A 26,582-nucleotide genomic window follows, 5' to 3' on the forward strand; every position below is an offset into this window, starting at 1 on the left:
TTCCCTTGCGAATGCCGACTGCATGAGTCGTCTTCCCTTACCATACATACCACCAAATCCACCTCTACCAGGGGACACAATCCTCTTACTGGAAGCAATGGATGCTTCTCCTGTGAAATCATGGCAAATTAAACAATGGACAGACAGAGATACAACCCTTACCAGAGTAAGAAATTTCCTTCTTTCTGGATGGCCAAGCATATATCTAGAGGAGTCTTTCACTCCTTTTGTGAAAAGGAAACATGAATTGAGTGTCCTTGATGGCTGTGTTTTGGGGCAATCGTATTATTGTGCCGCCACAAGGTCAAGAGATGGTTGTGAACATGTTGCATGAAGCTCATCCAGGTATCTCGCGAATGAAGTCTGTAGCGCGTGGATTTGTATGGTGGCCAAAGATGGATGATGAATTGGAACTCAAGGTAAAAACCTATTCTGTGTGTCAACAGTCTCGTCCAGTACAAGCCGAGGCTTTGCTTCACTTTTGGGAATGGCCTGAACATCCATGGAGTCGTTTGCATTTAGACTATGCTGGACCTTTCCTGGGTAAAATGTTCCTTGTGTGTATTGACGCACATTCTAAATGGTTGGAAGTGTTTCCAGTGAACAGTGCCACATCCACTGCTACAATTGATTGTCTCAGACATATGTTTGCAACTCATGGACTGCCAGACCAAGTGGTCACCGACAATGGCACTTGTTTTACAAGTGAGGAATTCTCTGTCTTTATGAAACGTAATGGCATCACTCAAACATGTGTGGCACCGTATCACCCTGTCTCTAATGTGTTAGCAGAACGAGCTGTACAAACCTTTAAATCTGGCATTAAACGTATGACAGGGGGCACATTGGACACAAAACTTGCACGTTTTTTTGTTCAGATACAGACTTACCCGGCAGACTACAACAGGGTTATCTCCAGCAGAATTACTTCTTCGAAGAAGACCGAAGCCTCATCTCAATCTTCTTCATCCAGATATGAGCTGTAAAGTTAGGAACAAATAAGAACAGCAAAAGTCAGTACATGATGCACATGCAAAGGACCGTCACTTGCAAGTTGGAGATCTTGTGTATGTGTTAAACTTTTGTCCTGGTGACAAATGGTTGTCAGGAATCATAACAGAGAGAACTGGTCCAGTGTCGTTCCATGTTCGTCTTGACAATGGTGGTGTTGTCAAGCGCCATATTGATCACCTGCGTTTGCTCCCATGTTCTGACGCAGGAAAGCCAACGTGATAAAACAGTTCCATCAACACATGAACAATCAGTTCTACCAGAACTACCCGACAAGTTACCTATGTTGCCTGAACCTGGCAACATTCCAGTACTTCCGGGTACCCCTCACCTGCAAGATGAAGTTACTTCTACAAGGCCCGAGCCACAGCAGGTCTTACCAGAGACACTATCTCCTACTCAGTCAGATTCTTGTGGTGCGCAAGAATTTCGTCGTTCTTCCAGAACCCGGAAAGCGCCGGATAGACTTAATCTAAAGATTGCTGCTGAGTTATGAACTGTAATGAGAATGTGTTGTATTTCACACTATTTGTCACCTAAGTGAACCATCAGTGATTGATAGTTTTGGATCTTGTTATTGGTTCCCTTATTCAGACATAAGCAGATGCATATCCAGTTATCTTTAATCATTAATGCAAGTGCATATTCAGTTAAAGTGTTCCAGTTATTGTGTGACATGAGAGACTCTAAATAACATCTGGAACACTATTGGTTAAATTTCATTTAAAATGTTCCAATGAGATGTGTGAAGAGACACTTTAATGACATCTTCTGGAGCAATTGTCAGTTCTTTCAACATGTGTAGATTCATTATGGTAGTTATGTTTAAAGTGCAACAAAACTATGGGAGAGGGGTGTCATAGAGTAACAGTTTAAACAATAAGCCACTCCCCGTGATTTCCACTTAAGCGTAATAACTGCTCCCTTAGCAGGGAATTCTGGGAACCTCGCCACGGTTGCTTCCGCCATGAATGTAAACACTCAAGAAGAGTAAATACATATATATCTTGACTATCCCTCTAATACCGGGTTGTCTTGTTCATTATATGATTGTATGTAGTATGGGGTCACCACACAGTCATTTATATGTTCATGGAAACACAATAAGATCTCTTTCGAGACGTAATCTGCAGTAGGGCACCACTCATGAATTGCCACGGGCCGGTTGTTCACGTGTGATGTCACGTGACAACAAGACAGCCATATTCTACTGAATCTATTCCAAACTGTCACATTAACTACTCGGACAATTTCCTAGTTTGATACCATTGAGTGGACGAACCGTATGCAACAGGTTCAGGGAGCACAACAGCCGGCCCCGACATCCTGCACTACGCCTTACTTTGCTTCCACGCCACCATCAGTCCCGCTTAGCTAAGTGCAGACAGAATCTGAGGTTCCGAAGAAAATCTGTGACAGCCGTGGTGGCCCTGCAAGGGTCTACAGGCGTCTAGCAGAACGTTTCAGCGACTCTTGCGTTACTCAATGTCACCAGCTTTTGGGGTGGAAGTGTAACAGAATTGGGGAGTGGGTGGCATCACAACTCATGGGAGACACAACCCATTACATTACTCACCTTTTCGCATTATGTACATTTTATATCTGACCGTAGAGGGTTCTAACATATTTACACTTTGAACATTAAATATAGCCCTAATGCCACACAAATTCAACAAACAGTACTGTTCCTATCGTTGTAGACGTAGTTACTTGTACCTGATAACATACACATGTACATGTGTTGAGGAATACTTCCTCCCTACAGGCTGGAGTTGTGTTGTACACACGATACTCCAAGCAAGTAACATGGTTGTCATGGTAGGCTATTCACTGGAGTAGCCACGCCGTGGCCTATTATGTTTACATTGTTACAACAACACAAGTTCAAAAACTTTGCATTAAACTGTTTCCTGGATGCCGATGACAGTCATGCATGTTATGAATATGCAGTTGTGTTTTTTGTACTGCAGATGCTAACTGAATACTGAGTCAACTCAGGGGACTTCTCGGTGCACACAGCGTGGGTTGGATATCCGTATAGTGACAATCCTGATGGATGCTGATCTGTGGCTGACATTGTTGCTGACTTGTGTTGCTACGCAGGGAGAATCCTGCTCAGGTGAGACCAACATTTTCAAAGTTTTCAAGTTTGTATTATACGTTTAACAATATGAAAGGGTCATATAAAGACAAATGATGTTGTGTTACGAAATACAGTAACTCATGTGTAATTTAAAGCTATGTTGCATCTATCTTCTGTTTACTGGCAATACTTGTAACTGGGTAAACCCTTATTTTACATCATGATTAGTCACCATGCTATTTGTATAATGAGATTATATACTGAACAACAAAAGTTCCTGTGACATTGAATTATATTTAATGCAAAGTTATGTTTTTAACCAAATCTTAAACAATTTAGGTTTGCAACAGAAAGGTTTCAAATGGTTTAATTTGCCATACTGACTTCAGAAAATACTTGATTTCATAAAAAAACATGAACATGTCAAAATGTCAATTTACAAATCAATAGCGCGTGTGTCCACCTCTGGTAGCGATGCAAGCAACACATCTTCGTCTCATGGAATGGACCAGGCATCGCACCAAGTCCTGTGGGATATCTGTCCATATTTGCTGGAGCATGTTTCGAAGTTCCTGGAGTGTCTGTGGAACACGTGGTTGACGTCTCATCCCACATGTGCTCGATTGGTGAGAGATCAGGGGAGCGAGCCGGCCAGGGGATGACATTCACGTTGTTTTGTAGTGAATGTCGAACAAGTCGAGCAAATTGAGCAAATTATGAGGCCAGGCGTTGTCTTGTTGAAAGGTAATGCCTGGGCCATGACGGCGCAAAAACGGTAGAACAACAGGGTCGATGATCTCGTCGCGGTAGCGCTGTCCATTGAGATTTCCTTCTACCACTATCGAACGGGTCCCACCCCATACCATAACGCTGCCGCCCCCGAACCAATCTTCTTCCATGACACAATGATTGACGTAACGTTCACCTCGACGTCAGTACACTCGAATATGTCAATCGACGTGGCTGAGGTGAAGACGAGACTCGTCAGTGAATAGAACTCTCTGCATGGCCGTCCAGCGTAGACGTTGTCTGCACCACTGTAGACGAGTTTGACGGTGGTTTCCTGTTAAAATGGGACGTCTGGAGGGTCTTCTGGCGACAATCCCTGCACATCTGAGACGGCGACGTACGGTTTGTGAAGATATTCGTTGAAGGCCAGGAATGCTTCTTGCAGTCACTGTTGCTGTCGATTTCGTAGGTGTGTTGTTCGAATCCAGTTGGCTTGTCGATTATTGGTTACGCGTGGCCTGCCACGCCGAGGACGGTCTCTGACTGCATTCGTCTGTTGCAACGTTGCCATAAACACAAAATGGTGTTTCCGTTGACGTTACATTGTCTGGCAACATCACGTTGACTCAATCCTGCTTTAAGCATACCAATGGCTCGCAGACGCTCATTTCCGGACAGTCGTGGCATTTCGTAATGTTGAATAATTGCGTCATTTTATTGCTTTTCTGAGTGGTTGTTGTCAGCACGATGCTACACTATACATATGGAATCCCGGTAACGCACATGTTTTAACGCAACTTTTGCATGGAATGTATGCTTTTCTGTAGCAGTTGATTCCATACATGTACTTCAATATTGAAAACCAAACTTTACTTGTTTGAAAAATACACTAAAATATTGGCGTCACAGGAACTTTTGTTGTTGAGTATATACCTGTTCCATGACAAAGAAGACTCCCGGAGGATCTGTGTGGAGGGCGTAGGCAGCATCGTCACTCATCTACATTGCCCCTCTACCCAGAGGATACATGTCCTATGCAAGTCGTATGGGGAAAGAGGATCAGTTGAGAACTGTTCCCTGGGAAATAGGGATAGAGAACCATGTAAACGTGTCTATGACAGATCTAGTACAGGTTTGACGGTCAACTGTAATGGCAGAGAGTCCTGTAATGAGACCGTCCCAACAGTCAGCAACAGCTGCAGCGTTACAGATGGTGCTGCATGGGTTCAATATCAGTGCATTGAAGGTACAAATTGAAGAAAATATGTAAAACTTAAATAGCCAAACGTCAAAGTCTTATATTCAAACAATAAATGAGCGATGAAAGCAGACTAAACAGACATTTTCCCCCTTTTGAACTGACTCTAAATTAAAGGGAATATATTTAATCGTAACGTTTTCAAGTATTAGCCTAATGCGGTATATTCTCACCATGCACCATTTAACCATCACCTATTTCTACACAACATTGTTGAACTGACTTCTTAAACTGCTACATGAGGGTCCTGTCGCTTTTTTAATGTAGTCTAAAACCTTGAAAACCGCATTGGGGAAGAAACGTTACACTCAGTCTCACAAACACAGGTAGTCTGGACATGTGTTCCCAGGACAGGGGTACAGTCAAAGTCAACGGAGCCTTGTACCTTCATTCCCCCGGCTTTCCAGACAGTGACAGTGTCAACGGCAGCTGCAATGTGAACGTCACTGGTGTGAAGATGACAGTCACTGTGATTGAACAGCGAAAAACTCAGGGGATCCTTACAATTTCAGCTGGAGGTAAAGAACAGTTTCCTAACGGGGCATATGAAAGTTACAACCAGCTTGTCGTTACTGAAGCTACAACAGTACACATACACTATGACAACAAGGGCCATGATGGAGTAAATGCCTGGATAATGGTTAATGGTAGGTACACGCAAACTTTCGCATATAACAAATCTTAACATCAGTTAGTATATATTTCCATCCTGTCTATACTATATGAATTTTTGAACGCAATAAACAATAATGTATTAAAATAATGTTCTTTTTTATAATCACAAATATATATTGTTAAAGAATGAATCTATCTATCTATCTATCTATCTATCTATCTATCTATCTATCTATCTGTCTATCTATCTATCTATCTATCTATCTATCTATCTATCTATCTAGCACATGACGTAGTATGACAACACTTGTGAGATTAGTTGATTTTCTTTAAGCTACATACCGTTACTACCCTTTCAGCTTCGCGCGGTTTAAACGTCACATTCATAAGACAACAAGCGTCAACAAGTTCAACTCAAGCAAATCAGGAGGCAGGCACACCAACTTCATCAACAGCACCAGGTAAATAGATAGGATATTTATCAACCATTCCAACTTTATCATATATATCTGTTTATGAATCACTATCAATGAATGTTCACGAAAACATTGATCGCATCCTGTCACTGTACAACATCTTACCATCAGTTTGTATATATTTCCGTTCTGTCTATACCCAAGAATTTATTGAATGCAATAAACAACAATGTATTATACCATTTTTTATAATCACAAATATATATTGTTATAACATGAATGATAAATATACCACATGACGCAGTATGACAACCCTTATGAGATTAGTTGATTTTCTTAAATCTACATACCTTTGCAGCTTCGCGTTTTGAAACGCTCACATTCGGAAGACAACGAGCGTCAACAAGTTCAACTCACCCAACTCAAGCAGCTCAGGAGGCAGCCACACCAACTTCATCAACGGCTCCAGGTAAATAAATAGGATATTAATCAACCATTCCAACTTTCTAAAAAACATGTGTTTATGAATCACTATCAATGAGTGTTCAGAAAACATTGATCGCGTCCTGTCCCACCGGTGGCATCCGTCACAAACACGTGCAAAGGTATATCAATCGTTCACATGAACAATCAGGTGACCTGTGGTATAAGTCACAACAAGGAATATTGCATAAGACATCAGTTTGATCAGTTTGATCCGACTCGATTGCACTTGACAGAAAGGGAAAACTGACTGTTGGAAAGAATTGAAGTCGACGGGAACATAACTATCTTTATTCTGATTTTTAAGGAGCTAAAGAAACCAGTACAAAATGGGAATGTACATATCTTCATGTTTTATTTTGAAAAGTTGATAGTGCCGATTCGCAGTTTTGACAGATTTCTTCCTCACTTAACAAATTCTGGGGCCGTCGGGGAGCCTCGTGATATTGCTTGAATATTGCTAAAAGCGGCGTAAAACCACACTCACTCACTGAACAAATTCCAAATTTAAGAATAAAACGTTTATTTTCCTATTTATCTATTTCTCGTTTTGCAAAACGTTTGAAAGCAATATCAACAACTATTTTCTAGTGTCACTCTTGATGAACCCTACTGTTAGTAGACACACCCACCAGCCAAAATGACACGGCTCTTACTCTGTACTGTCCCAATAGTTCCTGGAGTGGCAACAGATCTTCCAACTCAATACATCATTTTGCCTTCATCCAGACCTGTGACCAGATCTGCAGCGATATCTTCGGAATGCTGGAAACAGTCTCAATCAATGAACTTTGGAAGTTCGTTGGTTAGAAATACTGCCATCATTTTTATTCATCTAGCATCAGGTCTGTTTCATGAGGACATCCTGCAACTGACAGTCGGCTTAATTTCACAGATCGGGTGGTCAAACTTGGTGATGTGGCTTATACCTGGGGTTATATATATCCCGACTGCATTAATCATTGCTCATAATACCAATCACTGGAATGTCTAGTCCAGATTCGATTATAGGCCGCAGTCATGTTTCAGGGGTATTGTTGGCTGTGCAATTAGGCGACAACCAAAGAAACACTTTTTAAATGAAAATGATTTGAGTGGCGGGTAGTTACTGTAGAGCAGGACATGTTTGACTTTTCAGAAAACACCTTGTTTTATCTCTGTTTTTTATCACTAATTTGACTTTTACGCCCCATGTAATCTGTTTTTAGCAGACAATCGAGAATGATGATGAGTGAGTGAGTGAGTTGGGTTTAACGCCGCTTTTAACACGGTTCCAGTTATATCACGGCGTGTCAGCTTAATGTGGGAGGAAAGCCTGAAGTGATGCAGGTCTCAGACGTTTGCTTCTTCGGTGAAACCCACGAGCACTGGTATGGTGCGGACAAACCTAGAAACATAATCGGGTCTTACCTGGATTCGAACCAACAATCATATGTTTCTGGCGTGCCAAAGGGACGCAACACTGTACAGCGAATCGCGGCGCCTTAGACAACTGGGCCACCCGTGCCCCAAGTTGATGATAACGTTTTGAATTCACAGTGGTAGTGTTGTGAAGAAGAACTGTTACTTTCATATATTCAATTTTTCTGTTACTTGTTAACCTATCGCCTTTCGTATGAAAATCTTTTTCAAGTAGAAATTAGAAAAAAAAAGCGGATATGTTATTCCTTCTTTAGATTTGGATAATAGCAGAACTATATTATATGAAAACAGTCTGTTTAATTCGGAACTAAATGTTCAGGTCCGACCGCTGAAGGCAAAGAAAAGAAAACATCCGCAGAAGACCACACAAATCCCACTGCTGGATCAACGCGACCATCTGGAACTCATGGGACAAAGCCAACCAGGCCTCCACAATCTTCAGGTCAGTATCAAGAGGGCAACATCTCGCTGATAGTTGGTCATAATGATGCATGATGCAGGACATATAGACATTTATACCAATTAACCATGGTTAGTGTAAATGGTTAGCCTCTGTTGACTGACAATCAATTTTTTTGCAACTTTGGAAGACAATAATATATATTTTACAAATTGTCACAAGAGTAGTGTATACGGTTTCATTATTCTATTTTCAGATGGCCCCTTAACAACAATAGCAGTAGCAGGTTCAGCAACGTGCCTGGTTTTCGTGATTCTTGTCGCAGTTGTATGGTGCAGGTAAAGGAAAACGGCAAAATCATTTCTATTTTCGTCAGAAATCCCTGCTGCACACAATGTCAATTGAGTTTTCGATTATATCATGAGCATGTGTTCATCAATCATTTTCAAATAGTGATGACATTCGGTGTTTGCGAAAAGGTGAGCGTATCTTGCCCCACCGGTTGCACCCGTCACAAATACATGCTGAAGCGTCTCAATTGTTCACTTGCAAACACATGGGTATATACGATGAAATAAGTGAAAAAAATGACAGGTGTCATTTTTGTCACTGATACGTCACAATTAGAAATATCCTCCATTGATCCACAATAAAACCTTTTAGACCATCCGGAAGCATCGAATGTTGCAACTTTGATCAAACAACTTCTGAACAATAGTTGTATGACGTTCTTGGACATCTTCGTACGCTCGATTGTACCTTAAAAGTTGTGAAATGTGACACCAAGGACTGGAGCTCCAAGAATATTGCTTGACCTAAAGGGAAAGCTCACTATTGGAAAGTTGAAGTCATCCTTCTGTCATATAGTTTGTGGAGAGGGTTTTGTCACACTGAATCTTATATATATAAACAGACAAAGCGGACAACATGGTCTTCTTTATTTCTAGTTCAGGTGGGAAAATCAGTGGAAGGGAATTGGCTATTTGATTTTTATTGAACGATATCAGATCATTGATATACCTGAAACTTAAGTTAATCTTCTTATCTAAATGATATTGTTTGGGTTTTGCTAATCAGAGCAGACAGATTCCAGTGGGCATAGAAGGTAAACGTGAGGTGAAAATCATATGAATGGATCGCTGAAAATCAGTGATGACACCAGCTGATGGCGAAAAGGGTGAGCATGTCCTGCCCTTCCGGTTTCACCCACTCACAAAATTTACATATCTAAGTCCTCCCGTTATCTTTGTCAAACTTAACCTCAATACGGTGATGCTATTGTACGAACATCCTTCGAGTATAGCTAGATGTTACAATGAATAAAGTAAAGCTTGAACAGAGGAGAAAAAGAGGACGAAGCGAAAAATAACCTTTCGGCAGAGAGCAAATCTCAACAGCAACACAACATGGCATCCAACAGCTTGATACTACCGATCAGTGGGGACACGCCGACTGTGTTTCCTCAACACATCAGGGCACAAGCTAACACTCATGCCTTCATGTCAGCAAATAATCACCAAGAACCATTCGGTATGTACCACCACTATCCTCATGCTCACTTTGTGGCAAACACGACTTCTACCCTGTTATACAGCGACCTCAGTACAACAGCTGACCCTCCTTGGGTGGTGGATCTGTTCAAAGAGATTTCCTATGTGAAGGCGCAAGTGTCCAAAATCAACGAAATATACAGTGAACACTTGACCATAAAGTCATCAGATGGAAACTATGGAGGCTTCCTTGGTAGACCTGGAGAACAACATCACCTTTATGAACTCATAAATCGAAGACTGTCGAAAAGAGAAAGTTAGTTTAAAAGTAAGACTGAAACATCCCCAGGACAATTATTTTTAACCTTTGCTTCTAATGTCTTGAATTGTAAGGAAGAATTAATTGATCTACCGGTGCCATGAATGGCCACAAATTTACTATTCACGACCATTCCTGACCATCCCAGAAGATACTTGTGTCATTAACTTAAATGTTAGTCATTGTATTTCATGACATATTGTCTTAATAATAATGGTATCTTCAAACAACATGATGTTACAAACAACAAGTGTCCCCCAGTCTCTGAGTCACTGATCTGCAACAAGAAGACATTTGGAAAGCTCTACCCATGCCTATTGTAAGAAAAGATAATTATATATGGGTGCTGTCACTTGTAACTTCTGAAGTATTGATGACAATGCCATTGCATCGTATGAAGCCTAACCCTAGCCCTAACACTAACCATCATTTGAAGCCTAACCCTAGCTCTAACCGTAGCCCTAGAGCAACACATACCTGACTCTTCTTTCAACGACGTGCGGCCACGGTGATTATCCATTATATGTTTGTGAACACAGCTATCGACGCAGTCGGCAAGAAAAATTGTTGAATTAAGCTAAAACTTAAATGAGACCAATGGCATGACCATGATTGTAGATACATATACGTCTGATCCCTTGTTACTGAAGGTATAGACACAATTGAAAAGTATTATCCCGACAAAATCTCTTCTTCTAAGATTTGATTGCAAGTTGTTTAATACTATTTTATAAACAGGACGTTTGCCGGAAGTCTGGTTACTGGGAATAATCAAACCAATTCATCTGAAAGCTGGGGACGTTTACAGACAATTGCATACATATAACTGTATTATCCCGTCTCAGAAAATTGTTTATGAGTGCTATCTATGGTTAGCAAGGTTTGTTGAAGGCAATAATATTCTGTTGCAAGCTTAAGCACGATTCTGGAACGGATACTCTACGTTTTTGTTCTATTTTGCACTATTGAATTAGTGAACTCCTCAGGTCAGAAATGATTGTGTGTCTTTGTGCATTTTTTAATAATAAGAACTATGTATGATTATTTTAAGTCATGTATTTTCTTTAAAACGTCAACCTGCCTGGGTTTCTTTTAAATTGTGACAGTGGTGTTCGCCAAGGAGAAAGTCAGTCACCTCCTATTGTGTGTCTTGGTGGAGTTTTTAAAAAAGCTTTAATAATGTGTGGAGATGTGTGGCTCAGCAAAACTGTTTCTTATAATAAGAACTATATATGATTATATTAAGTCATGTTTTTATTTGAAACGTCAACTGTCTGCTGTGTTTTAATTGTGACAGTGGTGTTCGCCAAGGAAAAAGTTAGTCACCTTTGCTGTTTACTATTTTCCTTAAGAGTGTAGAAACTTTTTTTCTATATAATAATAGTGATGGTGTGAACATTGGTATTCTTTTTTCTTGTTATATGCCTATGATAATAACTGTAATACATTGAAATTTAAGATCCATATATGGAAACCTAAAGTTGTTATTCTTGGTACATCCACAGTTACTTCACATAAAAGAAAGTATGCATTCAAAATTCATTATGATGAATTAGATATTTATGCCACTTATGCTTATATAAAATCTCATGGAAATCTAAAGTTTAACCGACCCGTATTATCTCAGGCCCTGTCAATCAATCAATCAGTTTATTCATATATAACTGTAAGGCCACAGGCCCATAGTACAGAATACATGACAATGTGGAAGCGGTTAGGAATGTTACAAAGATTCATTTCTTAATAACATGGCATGATATATAAAGAGAGAGAGCGATTTTGTATAGCTGGTTTGCTGACATGTGAAATTAAAGCGATAAACTTATATTTATTTGGATATACATAGTATTTCTGTTCAATATATTTTTTCCTTAAATTATCATATTTACAACATACAAGTAGAAAATGAAATTCATCTTCGACAACATTTAAAGAACATTGTTTGCATAATCTTAAACATTTGGGTATTTTGTTGTGCCTGCCAACTTCAACCATTAACCTGTGTGAGCTGCATCTAAATTGTGTTAATGATATTCTGCATTTTCTTATATTTACATCAGTTAAATATTTTTCTGCGCATATTTGCATTTTAAAATATCTATAATATTCGCATTTGCTAGAAACATCTACAGTAGATCTCCATGTTTGAAAGTACATGTCAAAAAGCGTCTGCCTTATATTCGATATGATCATGGCATGATTCTCTAGGAAACCTTGGTTTTCCCAGATGTAACCATACCCACATTTATACAGTAGACATTTAACATTGTATGCCCAATTTTGATCTCCATTCTTTTCATACAATAGCATCATATTATAACATTTTTTTTGGCAATCTACTTACTGGCATTTTTAGTAAGTTTAACCAGTATCTTATGATTTTTAAGTAGTGATATATATACAAGGGCATGCGACCACATTCACCATAAACCATTACGTTAGACGTACTATGTTTAACACCAAAAATCGTTTGCATGCGTATAAATGTACGGATTCAATTTCTTTAGCCTCTGCAAAACCCCATATTTCTGAACCATAGGAAAGAATAGGAGCTATTTTTGTGTCAAAGATTTTGAAGAAAGATTTATAAGCACACTCGCTAAAATGTTCAAACGTTTGTAAAATGCCCAATAGCATCTTTTTAGCTTGGATTGCTGCATTACATATATGTCGGTTCCATGATAATTTACTTGAAAATATTACACCAAGATATTTATATGAGGTTTCAGTTTGGAGTAATTGTCCCCGAAAGTACCACTTTTCTTTTTTTGACAGCGTATTTCCTTTGCTGAATACAACAATTTTTGTCTTATCTAGATTAACATTAAGTTTCCACGTATCACAGTACAATTCTAGCTGATTTATCAAAGTTTGTAAACCTTATACAGTACTCGAGAACATGATTATATCATCTGCAAATAGTAACATAGATATTTTTTATAAGTTCAGGATGTAATTGTATACAAATCATCATAATTGCTTTTGATTTGGGCTGCAAGCTCATTAATAAAGAATCTGAATACATGCCGTTTTGTTTAACACATGATTTAACTTCCTTATAAATACCACATAACAATTTACCCATTTTATTACAGACACCATGTGAATTAAATAGATACCATAACTTATCTCTACAGACTGAATCGAATGCTTTCGAAAAATCTACAAATATAGCATACAATTTTCCACGTTTCCGTTGAATATACCTATCTATAAGAGCCTGGAGAATAAACATATTATCAGTGGTTGAGTAACCTTGTCGAAAACCTGCTGGCTCTTCCTCAATCTTATCAAGTGCTTCCGACCACAATACCAAGCGTTTATTAATAATGCTAAGAAATATCTTACTGAATATACTGGTAAGTGTAATCCCCCTATAATTTTCAACATCAGTCACTGAGCCTTTTTTGTGAATTGGAACGATAGTTCGATGTGTCCAACCTTTCGGAAAGTAAGAGGTATCCATTATTGTATTGAATAATATTTCCAAATACGACAGGGTATTATCAAGAGAGAATTTAAAGAATTCTGTTATAAGTTTATCAAATCCCGGGCTTTTCAAGTTTTTCAGATTTTGAATAATAGATTTAATTTTATTCTTTTGAGATTGGGGAATCTAATATTTAAGTTGCAAAATTGTTTTCATCATTATCAAAAGAGTTCAACTGGAAGTTATTTGTGGAATCATCACCACTAAAAAGATTTTTGAAGTAATTAAACCACTCATGCATTTCCATGTTACTTTTAGTTTCCTTCTTTTTGCTGATGTTTTTCAAGGTCGTCCAAAACTGTTTTGATGAGCTGATACTTTCTTCTAGTTTTTCTCTGCTTCTATCCATGAATTTTTGTTTCTTTTTTTCTGCAAGTAGCTTTATACTTTTTTTTCGAATGAGTGTACTTAGCAAGTGAGTCTTTATCCTTTAATTTTCTGAAATGGTTTAAAAGAATGCATCTTTCCTTCTTTAACAGCTCACATTCCCAGTCAAACCACTGTTTACTTTCTCTGTTAGGGTTACTTCCCTTATCATTACATTCCCTGCATATGTAATAGCTTCTGTAAATAACGATACACTTTCATCAATATTTGTAAAAACAGAATCAATAGCTTCTCTTAGGAGGCATGCAAAGGTGTCTGATAACAGTCGTTCTTGGAAAATATCTGCTTTGCTGTTATCCCACTTAAACATTGAATGACTATGGTAGACGTTTTCAAATGATGTTTTTCCACCTGAATGAAGTGCTCGTAATGACATTGTGATAGGCAGGTGCTGTAATTCGTGGCGTGTCTCAATATCAAAATTTTGGCACAATTCAAATATATCTATGGTGCTAATAATGTAATCGATAACACTTGCTCCAGCATTGCCAACAAATGTTTCTCGGAATCACTTCCACAGCGGCCATTCATAATGTGTACATTTAAAACAGCACATAAATTGAAAAAACATTTTCCAAAGTTATTAAGAATAGTATCGTTTGAATATCTACACAGATTAAACCTGTCTAAGAGGAAGTCCCAGTATGAAGTATCCTGGCCATGGAGATATTCAAGTATATCATCCTCTACATAATCTGGCTCCGGCCCTGACTATCCGGCCCTGACTATCCGGCCCTGTCTCTCTGGCCCTGACTCTCCGACCCTGTCTCTCCGGCCCTAACTCCATGGCCCTGTCTCTCCGGCCTGTCTCTCCGATCCTCACTCTCCGGCCCTGTCTCTCTGGCCCTGACTCTCTAGCCCTGTATCTCTGGCCCAGTCTCTCCGGCCCTGACTCTCCGGCCCTGATTTTCTGGCCCTATCTCTCTGGCCCTGTCTCCCCGGCCCTGACTCTCTGACCCTATCTCTCTGGCCCTGACTCTCTGGCCCTGTCTCTCCGGCCCTTCTCTCCGGCCCAGTCTCTCAGGGCCTGTCTCTCTGGCCCTGACTCTCCGTCTCTGTCTCTCTGGCCCTGTCTCTCTGGCCCTTCTCTTCGGCCCTGTCTCTCTGGACCTGACTCTCTGGCACTGTCTCTCTGGCCATGACTCTCCGGCCCTGTCTCTCCGGCCCTGACTCTCCGGCCCTATCTCTCTGGCCCTGTCTCTCTGGCCCTGTCTCTCTGGCCCTGTCTCTCCGGCCCTGTCTCTCTGGCCTTGTCTCTCCGGCCCTATCTCTCTGGTCCTGTCTCTCTGACCCTGTCTCTCTGGCCCTGACTCTCCGGCCCTCACTCTCTGACCCTGACTCTCCGGCCCTTATTTTCCGGCCCTGACTCTCTGGCCCTGTCTGTCTGGCCCTGACTCTCTGGCCCTGTCTCTATGGCCCTGTCTCTCCGGCCCTGTCTCTCTGGCCCTGTCTCTATGGCCCTGTCTCTCCGGCCCTGTCTCTCTGACCCTGTCTCTCCGGCCCTGACTCTCTGGCCCTGACACTCTGGCCCTGTCTCTCTTGCCCTGTCTCTCCGGCCCAGTCTCCCCGGCCCTGACTCTCTGGCCCTGACTCTCCGTCTCTGTCTCTCTGACCCTGTCTCTCTGGTCCTGTCTCTCCGGCCCTGACTCTCTGGCCCTGACTCTCTGGCCCCTATTCTCCGTCTTCGATTCTCCTACACTGCTGCAAATTCCACTTTTGTGCTGCATGGATGGCGAAACAGGTCGCACATCGTTTGATATCATTGTCAAGAAACGTGTCGAGGCTTCTGGAGTAACCTAATATAGCCACAAAATGTAAATAAGCTTTCAGGTATCATCTTCATTATCATATACAAGAAACATCATGATCATTTTTAACATCCACCATGATTGTTACTTGTCCCAATTAGTTTAGATACTTGTAGTTTAAGCCGTGTATGGAAAAATCAGTTAATAGATAGTAAGGAGTAGTACTAATTATAGTAGAGCAAACATTAAAAGATCCAGTTCCTTCAGAATTGGCATAGTGCCAAAATCAAACCATGTATTTTATAGTGTTTTGAAACCCAGCTGTAGTTCAGAAATATATTTATCTGAAAACACCAATATAGTTGTTCCCTTGTTACAAATATTATATTTGGGATAACAGTTTCTTAAGAAAGTATGAATTCTAGTACTCTTTTTGGTTGAGTCCGATCCGGGATTCGAACCCACAATCTCAGAGTTAGGCACCTAATTGCGGTGACTAAAGATGAACAAAATAACATTTAACTTCCTACTTCATTCACTTCCATATATTATCTAACATTCTTAAACGTTTTAAACACATTGTCACGTGTTTTATATTTTATCATACATTTGTTTCAAGATGGCGGAAGACACAAGGTTCGTCTCGAAATGACAACGAAGACATCAGCTATCATAACTTTCATACTGGCCGCACGGGAGTCGTTGAGGTCAACCTCGACGCTTTTCACTTCAGTTCTACATCTTTCATCAACCAACAAACAAGTACTGACTCTACCCCTAGCATTACGCCAACACACAAAACGCCCACAGATAGATCAACATCCACGTATGTACTCGCAAAAGCCTGGCCAGGAAGCTGTACAAAGGGGAGTGGTCAAGATACTGATCAAGGAGACGGAGGTGATGTGGAGCTCACTGACTGTATAACATTCCACACCACCAACCCTTCAGCCACATAGCGGGGGTCAGTACACGTACTGACAGTATAACATTCCACACCACCAACCCTTCAGCCACATAGCGGGGGTCGGTACACGTACAGACAGTAAAACATTCCACACCACCAACCCTTCAGCCACATAGCGGGTGTCGGTATACGTACTGACTGTATAACATTCCACACCACCAACCCTCCAGCCACATAGCGGGTGTCGGTACACGTACTGACTGTATAACATTCCACACCACCAACCCTTCAGCCACATAGCGGGTGTCGGTACACGTACTGACTGTATAACATTCCACACCACCAACCCTTCAGCCACATAGCGGGGGTCGGTACACACCACCAACCCTCCAGTCACATAGCAGGGGTCGGTACACGTACTGACTGTATAACATTCCACACCACCAACCCGCCAGTCACATAGCGGGTGTCGGTACACGTACTGACTGTATAACATTCCACACCACCAACCCTCCAGTCACATAGCGGGGGTCGGTACACGTACTGAAAGTAAAACGAGGACAGATACATATTTAAAACTTGTGAAGAAAGTTTGTGGATAACTTCCTTGGTCAAAATTGTGAGTGAGTGTTGGGTTTAACGCCGCATTTAACAGTATTACAGTTATATCACGGCGTGTCAGCTTAATGTTGGATGAAGGCAGGTCTCAGACGTTTACCACTTTGGTGTAACCCACGAACATGGATATGGTGCTGACAAACCTAGAAACATAATCGGGGCAAACCGCGATTCGAACCCACAATCATAGGTTTAGACGACTGTGCCAGCCATGCCCCCTCAAAATAAGACACGTCTGTTTCGTGGAAGTTAATCTATTTGGGAAGAAGTGATTCTTAAATGTACTTATTCCCTTTTTGTATGAATTGTGTATTATCTTGGTGAAATTCAGAGTTACGTCCCTTAGAGTCAGATGATTGTCCCTCATACGATTAGGACCCCTGGTCTGTCATCATCATCCCAGTGTGCAATGTATACTTCCCTTCTCTGACACCATGGCATAAAAGTGAAATATTGTCAAACAAGCATTAAGCTCAACAACGTTGTGCCCATGTATGTGAGTGTAACTTACCTCTTAAAATGAAATTCAAAAGCATTAGCTAATTGTAGATTCTACAATGACTGTACATCGTTGTCTCTTATTGTTGCCTAATTTGAAGTTTACACCAAATAACATGTCTCTATGGCAACATATATCTTGTCTCGTTGTTCATGATGATACCCACACTGCTCCATGATTATCATGACTGGCAATAGATGTGTGTCTTCACTGTGTACCTCCGTTCTCTCACGTAACACTGTGCTTGATTATCACGACTGGCAATAGATGTGTGTCTTCACTGTGTACCTCCGTTCTCTCAGGTGACACTATGTTTGATTATCAAGACTGGCAATAGATGTGTGTCTTCACTGTGTACCTCCGTTCTCTCACGTGACACTATGTTTGATTATCCTGACTGGCAATAGATGTGTGTCTTCACTGTGTACCTCCGTTCTCTCAGGTGACACTATGTTTGATTATCCTGACTGGCAATAGATGTGTGTCTTCACTGTGTACCTCCGTTCTCTCAGGTGACACTATGTTTGATTATCCTGACTGGCAATAGATGTGTGTCTTCACTGTGTACCTCCGTTCTCTCAGGTGACACTGTGCTTGATTATCCTGACTGGCAATAGATGTGTGTCTTCACTGTGTACCTCCGTTCTCTCACTTGACACTGTGCTTGATTATCCTGACTGGCAATAGATGTGTGTCTTCACTGTGTACCTCCGTTCTCTCACTTGACACTGTGCTTGATTATTCTGACTGGCAATAGATGTGTGTCTTCACTGTGTACCTCCGTTCTCTCAGGTGACACTATGCTTGTAGGGTTGTTGATGTTGGTTCCTGTAATAACATGAGGTATTTTCTCTACAAATTTGATTGTAAATATATTTATTTGCGATGAAATTCGAACATGACGTTTTGTATAGAATTGATTCATTGCCAATATCACAGTACGTACACTTAATCTTTGAAAATAAATACATTGCCGCATGACTATGCTGTTGTTGGGTGTTCTTCAAACATAACAGAAAGGTGTGTGTTCCTGCAGTGGGAAGGCTTAAACATAGGCACTCTAGTTCCTGTTGTTCAGCCAGGTCGATTCAAATTAAAAACAGGAGGAATCTAATCTGCGAATCACAGTGGGTTTATCCCCGAATTCCCGTTCTTTAATACCGACAGCCACGTTCACTTGATGGTGTCGTACACATGCTGCATAACACCTGGGAGAGAACAAGTTCAACATGAAGTCAGTCAGACAAATAATACTGGTTGTACACGCCAACCCAACAGGTTATATTACTCAGTAAATATTTCCGACATCGCGAGAGAGCTGAATGGCTACAACTGTTGAGTATCGTTTTTGTGTCTTGCTTATCTGTAGGTCGGCTGTCACCCAGTGCACAATGATAAGCGGCAAACAAACCGAGTGTGAGGTGATTAGAGACACAGAGATTACCATCAAAGAGATATGAGTGCACTTTGAGTAGCGGCAAAGAAACTAAGTGCACGGTCATTAGTGACAATCAAAGTGCATGCACCTATGAGGAAGTGTATTTACTTTCCTCATGACCTGTAGAAATGATAACGCTAGTTATGCATATTGTTTGCCTGTTGCACATTCCCAGGCTACAAGTTAAGCTAAGAATTGATACTCCTTACATTCTGTTGTCTCTGATATAGCAGTAAGACATCAAATTTACATAAACAAAATGTTCTCCAGCAATAAACAGCTTGACAGACGCTTGCATATCGCCATCATATCTCAGCCGTCACAAGGTATCAGTTTATTCAGGGGTTTGATACGATAACAACTCCGTTGGTGTTGATCAAGGAAATCGAAAATTGGATAAAAATAATCAGGCACACATGTTAGTTATTTGTGACGTATTTGTAAATCACTGTTGTAAGGCAGAGATACCAGCATGTTCTGTTCAACCCTGGTATAACATCGTGACAAGATTTTAAATCATTGAAAGAAAAGGGCGCGACTAACCAGTAGCGGATTAGTGCTTAATGGATACATTAACTTCACAAGCTGATCATCACAGGGCATGTGAGTGAAATAATCGATCATATCTCTGGACCTTCGTTGTGGTACAACTTGAATATCAACTATTTTAATTGTGACGTAACATCACTGGAAGGTCTAATGCTTTGTCCTAACACAGTTTGCAAAATGCCTATCAGTGAACTGACATAACAGTCTCGTGAAGACAGTTGCCTCCTGTTGACTTTGACGGACTGGAAAAATAAATGGTGCTTCACAGATCTGCCGTTTGGGCATACGTCCTAATTAGTATGGCAGATTAAGTATATTCTCAAGGTAGGTGTATCTCATTTCACTATTGTTAGAATTAAACACAAGACGAATGCAAGTAAAACTCGTTAAGTTCCGGGTTAGAAATGTTCTTCAGCAACACATATATACCGTTAAAGGCGTCTAACAGGCCAGCTGACTTGCATGTCATTGTATCCGAATTGCATAGATCGATGCTCATTATATCGATCGATGGTTGTCTGGTCAAGTCTCGATTATCTACAGACCGCCGTCACATAAAAAACAAACAAACAAACAAAGTAAATGTGCCTACTATACAACACAGTCAAATAAATAGCCGTGTTAACATAGACTGCAATGCTGATGTATAAATATTGTTTTGATCATCTAAGGGACGACGGCTGCAAGAACCAGCACACAAGGAACAACCAGGGAACAAAGTACCTCGTCGAGTTCTCCAGTCAGCACAATGTGTATGTAACAAGATATAGTTTACAGAATACATTCACTCATTTCCATACCTACAGTGTAGCATACAACTATTTATTATATACTTCAGTGTGAAAGACTGAGTTATCTGAAGTTGAGAAAAGTGATATTTTCATTGCAGTGAACATAACACTTGATATTTCACTGCAGAGAACATAACATTTTGACGGAACTATTGCCAAATAAGAGCTACCTCCCCGAAAATTGTCTCCCTTTAAAACAAGTGTCTGGCCCCTATACAAACTGTTGACGTCCTTTTTGACGTTACTTCCATATTGACGTGACAAAATACTGACAGATGATCATTTATGGAGTTAATGTCGCTCCTTGCTATTTGTTTATCTCTTTAATATGTTTCCTTAAAAACTTTAAATTTCTCATTTAATTCGCCAAGCGAATCACAAAGCGCCAGTTTTGTTATTTGACCAGCGTGTATTCCTTCACTTCCAACAGCGGTCTCGTAGATTTCAAGAATGTACTTTTTCAGTTGATTTTGTATATAATCATATCCAAATGTATGGTAAAACATTTTGGTGACCTCAAATCTGTTTTATTACTTTTGTTTATCTTTTTTTAAGATTGTGCCAACTCGGAACTTCTATTTAAATCGCAATTACAAGGCGTGTTGAAACGTTCCTGGGTGTTAGGTAGGGTTGAAATTACATTTTCCGGTTGACAACTACACAAAAAGTATATAACAAATAGCATATTCTATTTTACTCGTGAAACATCATGCTTCGCCACAAAAAATATCTCCTTTCCGCCGTCACTCGATAAGAGAAACATGATATGTAACTCGACACATGAAATATCCTCGATCTTCTTGATTGACCTGATCTAGAGGAGAACGATAGTTTGATGGAGGAAATGAGTGATGAGTTATGTGCGTCTTTTGACAGATAAGGAATTCTGTTAGTGGGGCGCATATGATGATTTCGGATAGAGTCGAGAGGGACACGGACGCTCGTATTGTTACAACTGGTCTATTTTCAGATCTTATCCTGATAGCAGCTGTCGGGGCAGTGGGTGGCAGCATCCTGATCATGGCCGTTCTTGTGGTCGTTGTTGCGACTATATATAGCAGGTAAACTTACTCAACAGGCTACACAAATGTCAGTGTATCACACCAATGTGCAGACATGTTATACGCGATGTGAAAAGACATTATAAGAACATAATACATGCTGAAGGATACGAGTCAACCGGAACTAGTAACTACAGCATTTCATTGTAGCATTGCATTCTTTGATCTGCAGAATGTTTCGAATTGCTGGAAATATATTTTGTATACATTGACCTTTGACTTACTGAGGCACGCATAAAACTTAGGATGAGAGGGGTGAGTGGCCTTGTGGTTATTGTCCACTAAACAGAAGCCCGACGTTTGTACAATGTTCGTACGTTAGGTCACTGTGTCAAGTCCATTTCTAGAGTCCCCTGTCTTGATATTGCTGCTGGAATATTAAAACCATACTCATTCCCTCACCTTCACCGCTCATAAATTAAGAGATTTCATATTTATAGGGTATGAAGCATGGTTGCTGTACCATCTTAGCAATGGAGTGAAACGGCTTCAGTGATGATCACATGAAGGGCAAAATTTTCATATAAACAGCAACGTTCCAGTATTCTTTGATTTGCGTGTCTAAACATTTCTCATATTTGGCTGCCGGCCTACAGATATATACAATAACTATTTGTCTGTAAGGAGTGACACATGGTTCAATCTTCACTATTGTCACGTGTCACTACAGGAAGAAGCCAGCTCAGGCCTGCACTAATGCTGACACGGGTCACTACAGGAAGGAGCCAGCACAGGCCTGCACTAATGATGACACGGGTCACGCAGGTCACACAGAACACGTTGACGTGACACCAGGCTCCAACCGTACCAGTTGTCCATCTCCAGTCAACCCCCCAGTAGCTGCCCCCGCAACACCCAGTGTCCCACCGATCACAAGGTCAAGCAAGTCGAGGTCCATGTACGTTCTTGCAAAGCCATGGGTACAAAGATCCACAAAGAGCAGCAGTCAGTATGGAGGACACAGAAGACATGGCCAAAATTCAGCCATGTTTCCTACTTCTGACCCTTCAACACGTGAGGCGGAGAAGAGAGAACGCTATCAGAGGGAGAGTGGGTACATATCTCATGCTGACATTCAGTCATATGATGCCGACCTATAGACAAGGGGGTACATATCTCATGCTGACATTCAGACATATGATGCCGACCTATAGACAAGGGGGTACATATCTCGTACTGACATTCCGACATATGATGCCGACCTATAGACAAGGGAGTACATATCTCATGCTGACATTCAGACACATGATGCCGACCTATAGACAAGGGGGTACATATCTCATGCTGACATTAAGGCATATGATGCCGACCTATAGACAAGGGGGTACATATCTCATGCTGACATTCAGACATATGATGCCGACCTATTGACAAGGGGGTACATGTCTCATGCTGACATTCAAACATATGATGCCGACCTATAGACAAGGGGGAACATATCTCATGCTGACATTCAGACATATGATGCCGACCTATAGACAAGGGAGTACATATTTCATGCTGACATTCAGTCATATGATGCCGACGTATAGACAAGGGGGTACATATCTCATGCTGACATTAAGGCATATGATGCCGACCTATAGACAAGGGGGTACATATCTCATGCTGACATTCAGTCATATGATGCCGACCTATAGACAAGGGGGTACATATCTCATGCTGACATTCAGACATATGATGCCGACCTATAGACAAGGGGGTACATATCTCGTACTGACATTCCGACATATGATGCCGACCTATAGACAAGGGAGTACATATCTCATGCTGACATTCAGACACATGATGCCGACCTATAGACAAGGGGGTACATATCTCATGCTGACATTAAGGCATATGATGCCGACCTATAGACAAGGGGGTACATATCTCATGCTGACATTCAGACATATGATGCCGACCTATTGACAAGGGGGTACATGTCTCATGCTGACATTCAAACATATGATGCCGACCTATAGACAAGGGGGAACATATCTCATGCTGACATTCAGACATATGATGCCGACCTATAGACAAGGGAGTACATATTTCATGCTGACATTCAGTCATATGATGCCGACGTATAGACAAGGGGGTACATATCTCATGCTGACATTAAGGCATATGATGCCGACCTATAGACAAGGGGGTACATATCTCATGCTGACATTAAGGCATATGATGCCGACCTATAGACAAGGGGGTACATATCTCATGCTGACATTCAGACATATGATGCCGACCTATAGACAAGGGGGTACATGTCTCATGCTGACATTCAAACATATGATGCCGACCTATAGACAAGGGGGTACATATCTCATGCTGACATTAAGGCATATGATGCCGACCTATAGACAAGGGGGTGCATATCTCATGCTGACATTAAGGCATATGATGCCGACCTATAGACAAGGGAGTACATATTCATGCTGACATTCAGTCATATGATGCCGACCTATAGACAAGGGGGTACATATCTCATGCTGACATTAAGGCATATGATGCCGACCTATAGACAAGGGGGTACATATCTCATGCTGACATTCAGACATATGATGTCGACCTATAGACAAGGGGGTACATATCTCATGCTGACATTAAGGCATATGATGCCGACCTATAGACAAGGGAGTACATATCTCATGCTGACATTAAGTCATATGAAGCCGACCTATAGACAAGGGAGTACATATCTCATGCTGACATTAAGGCATATGATGCCGACCTATAGACAAGGGAGTACATATCTCATGCTGACATTAAGTCATATGATGCCGACCTATAGACAAGGGGGTACATATCTCATGCTGACATTCCGACATATGATGCCGACCTATAGACAAGGGGGAACATATCTCATGCTGACATTCCGACATATGATGCCGACCTATAGACAAGGGGGTACATATCTCATGCTGACATTCCGACATATGATGCCGACCTATAGACAAGGGGGTACATATCTCATGCTGACATTAAGGCATATGATGCCGACCTATAGACAAGGGAGTACATATCTCATGCTGACATTAAGGCATATGATGCCGACCTATAGACAAGGGAGTACATATCTCATGCTGACATTAAGTCATATGATGCCGACCTATAGACAAGGGGGTACATATCTCATGCTGACATTCCGACATATGATGCCGACCTATAGACAAGGGGGAACATATCTCATGCTGACATTCCGACATATGATGCCGACCTATAGACAAGGGGGTACATATCTCATGCTGACATTAAGGCATATGATGCCGACCTATAGACAAGGGGGTACATATCTCATGCTGACATTAAGGCATATGATGCCGACCTATAGACAAGGGAGTACATATCTCATGCTGACATTAAGGCATATGATGCCGACCTATAGACAAGGGGGTACATATCTCATGCTGACATTCCGACATATGATGCCGACCTATAGACAAGGGGGAACATATCTCATGCTGACATTCAGACATATGATGCCGACCTATAGACAAGGGGGAACATATCTCATGCTGACATTCAGACATATGATGCCGACCTATAGACAAGGGGGTACATATCTCATGCTGACATTCCGACATATGATGCCGACCTATAGACAAGGGGGTACATATCTCATGCTGACATTAAGGCATATGATGCCGACCTATAGACAAGGGGGTACATATCTCATGCTGACATTAAGGCATATGATGCCGACCTATAGACAAGGGAGTACATATCTCATGCTGACATTAAGGCATATGATGCCGACCTATAGACAAGGGAGTACATATCTCATGCTGACATTAAGTCATATGATGCCGACCTATAGACAAGGGGGTACATATCTCATGCTGACATTCCGACATATGATGCCGACCTATAGACAAGGGGGAACATATCTCATGCTGACATTCCGACATATGATGCCGACCTATAGACAAGGGGGTACATATCTCATGCTGACATTCCGACATATGATGCCGACCTATAGACAAGGGGGTACATATCTCATGCTGACATTAAGGCATATGATGCCGACCTATAGACAAGGGGGTACATATCTCATGCTGACATTAAGGCATATGATGCCGACCTATAGACAAGGGAGTACATATCTCATGCTGACATTAAGGCATATGATGCCGACCTATAGACAAGGGGGTACATATCTCATGCTGACATTCCGACATATGATGCCGACCTATAGACAAGGGGGAACATATCTCATGCTGACATTCAGACATATGATGCCGACCTATAGACAAGGGGGAACATATCTCATGCTGACATTCAGACATATGATGCCGACCTATAGACAAGGGGGTACATATCTCATGCTGACATTCAGACATATGATGCCGACCTATAGACAAGGGAGTACATATCTCGTACTGTCGTATCAAGTTAAACCAGTCAATAATGACTGCGGGTATTGAGGCCTAAAGCTAAATTAAATATTATGTAATTGATAACAACCAAGGGCTACCTGTTAACGCAGTCTTCCATGACTGCTTAAGGACAGTGTGGCTTAGAATGTCGATATATACGAATTTCTAAGTGTATTAATGATAGGCTTTTTTACTAGATTGACACAGAGGATATCTTTCAAGTAACTTGTATTGTTTGAATGACCGCCGGTCGACCCAGGTCAGTGTGTAACGGTATCTGTCACTGAATTGTTTACACGTGAAACAACACGCAAATACAACCTGTACAATCAGTTACAGTGAGGAAGTGTTTTCTGAAGTGTTTTCCTGCACGGGCTATCACGATCAGTTCAGTGTTTGCGCTGTTAAATAATGATTCCTATGTTTGCTATGCTATATGCAGATAGTCTCTAAGAAGCAACCTATGTAAAAACTATCGTAAACTATCATACGATATTTCACGGTCACGGT

General features: G+C 41.1%; 1 protein-coding gene and 1 pseudogene across 1 annotated transcript; both read left to right on the forward strand.

The window, feature by feature from the left end:
• Window positions 1-260: 260 nt before the first annotated feature.
• LOC139474073 (uncharacterized) lies at window positions 261-16,842 on the forward strand. The gene is made up of 6 exons (XM_071256932.1): window positions 261-419; window positions 5,431-5,728; window positions 6,471-6,581; window positions 8,337-8,459; window positions 8,674-8,755; window positions 16,471-16,842. The coding sequence occupies exons 1-6, from the start codon at window positions 261-263 to the stop codon at window positions 16,808-16,810; spliced, it is 1,113 nt and encodes a 370-aa protein (XP_071113033.1). The 3' UTR covers window positions 16,811-16,842.
• Window positions 16,843-19,789: 2,947 nt separating this feature from the next.
• On the forward strand, window positions 19,790-22,814 carry LOC139475893 (uncharacterized; annotated as a pseudogene).
• Window positions 22,815-26,582: the final 3,768 nt, after the last annotated feature.

The sequence above is a fragment of the Haliotis cracherodii genome, unplaced genomic scaffold (genome assembly GCF_022045235.1).
Source record: "Haliotis cracherodii isolate W230 unplaced genomic scaffold, xgHalCrac1.p SCAF_3, whole genome shotgun sequence".
Lineage (NCBI taxonomy): Eukaryota > Metazoa > Mollusca > Gastropoda > Lepetellida > Haliotidae > Haliotis > Haliotis cracherodii.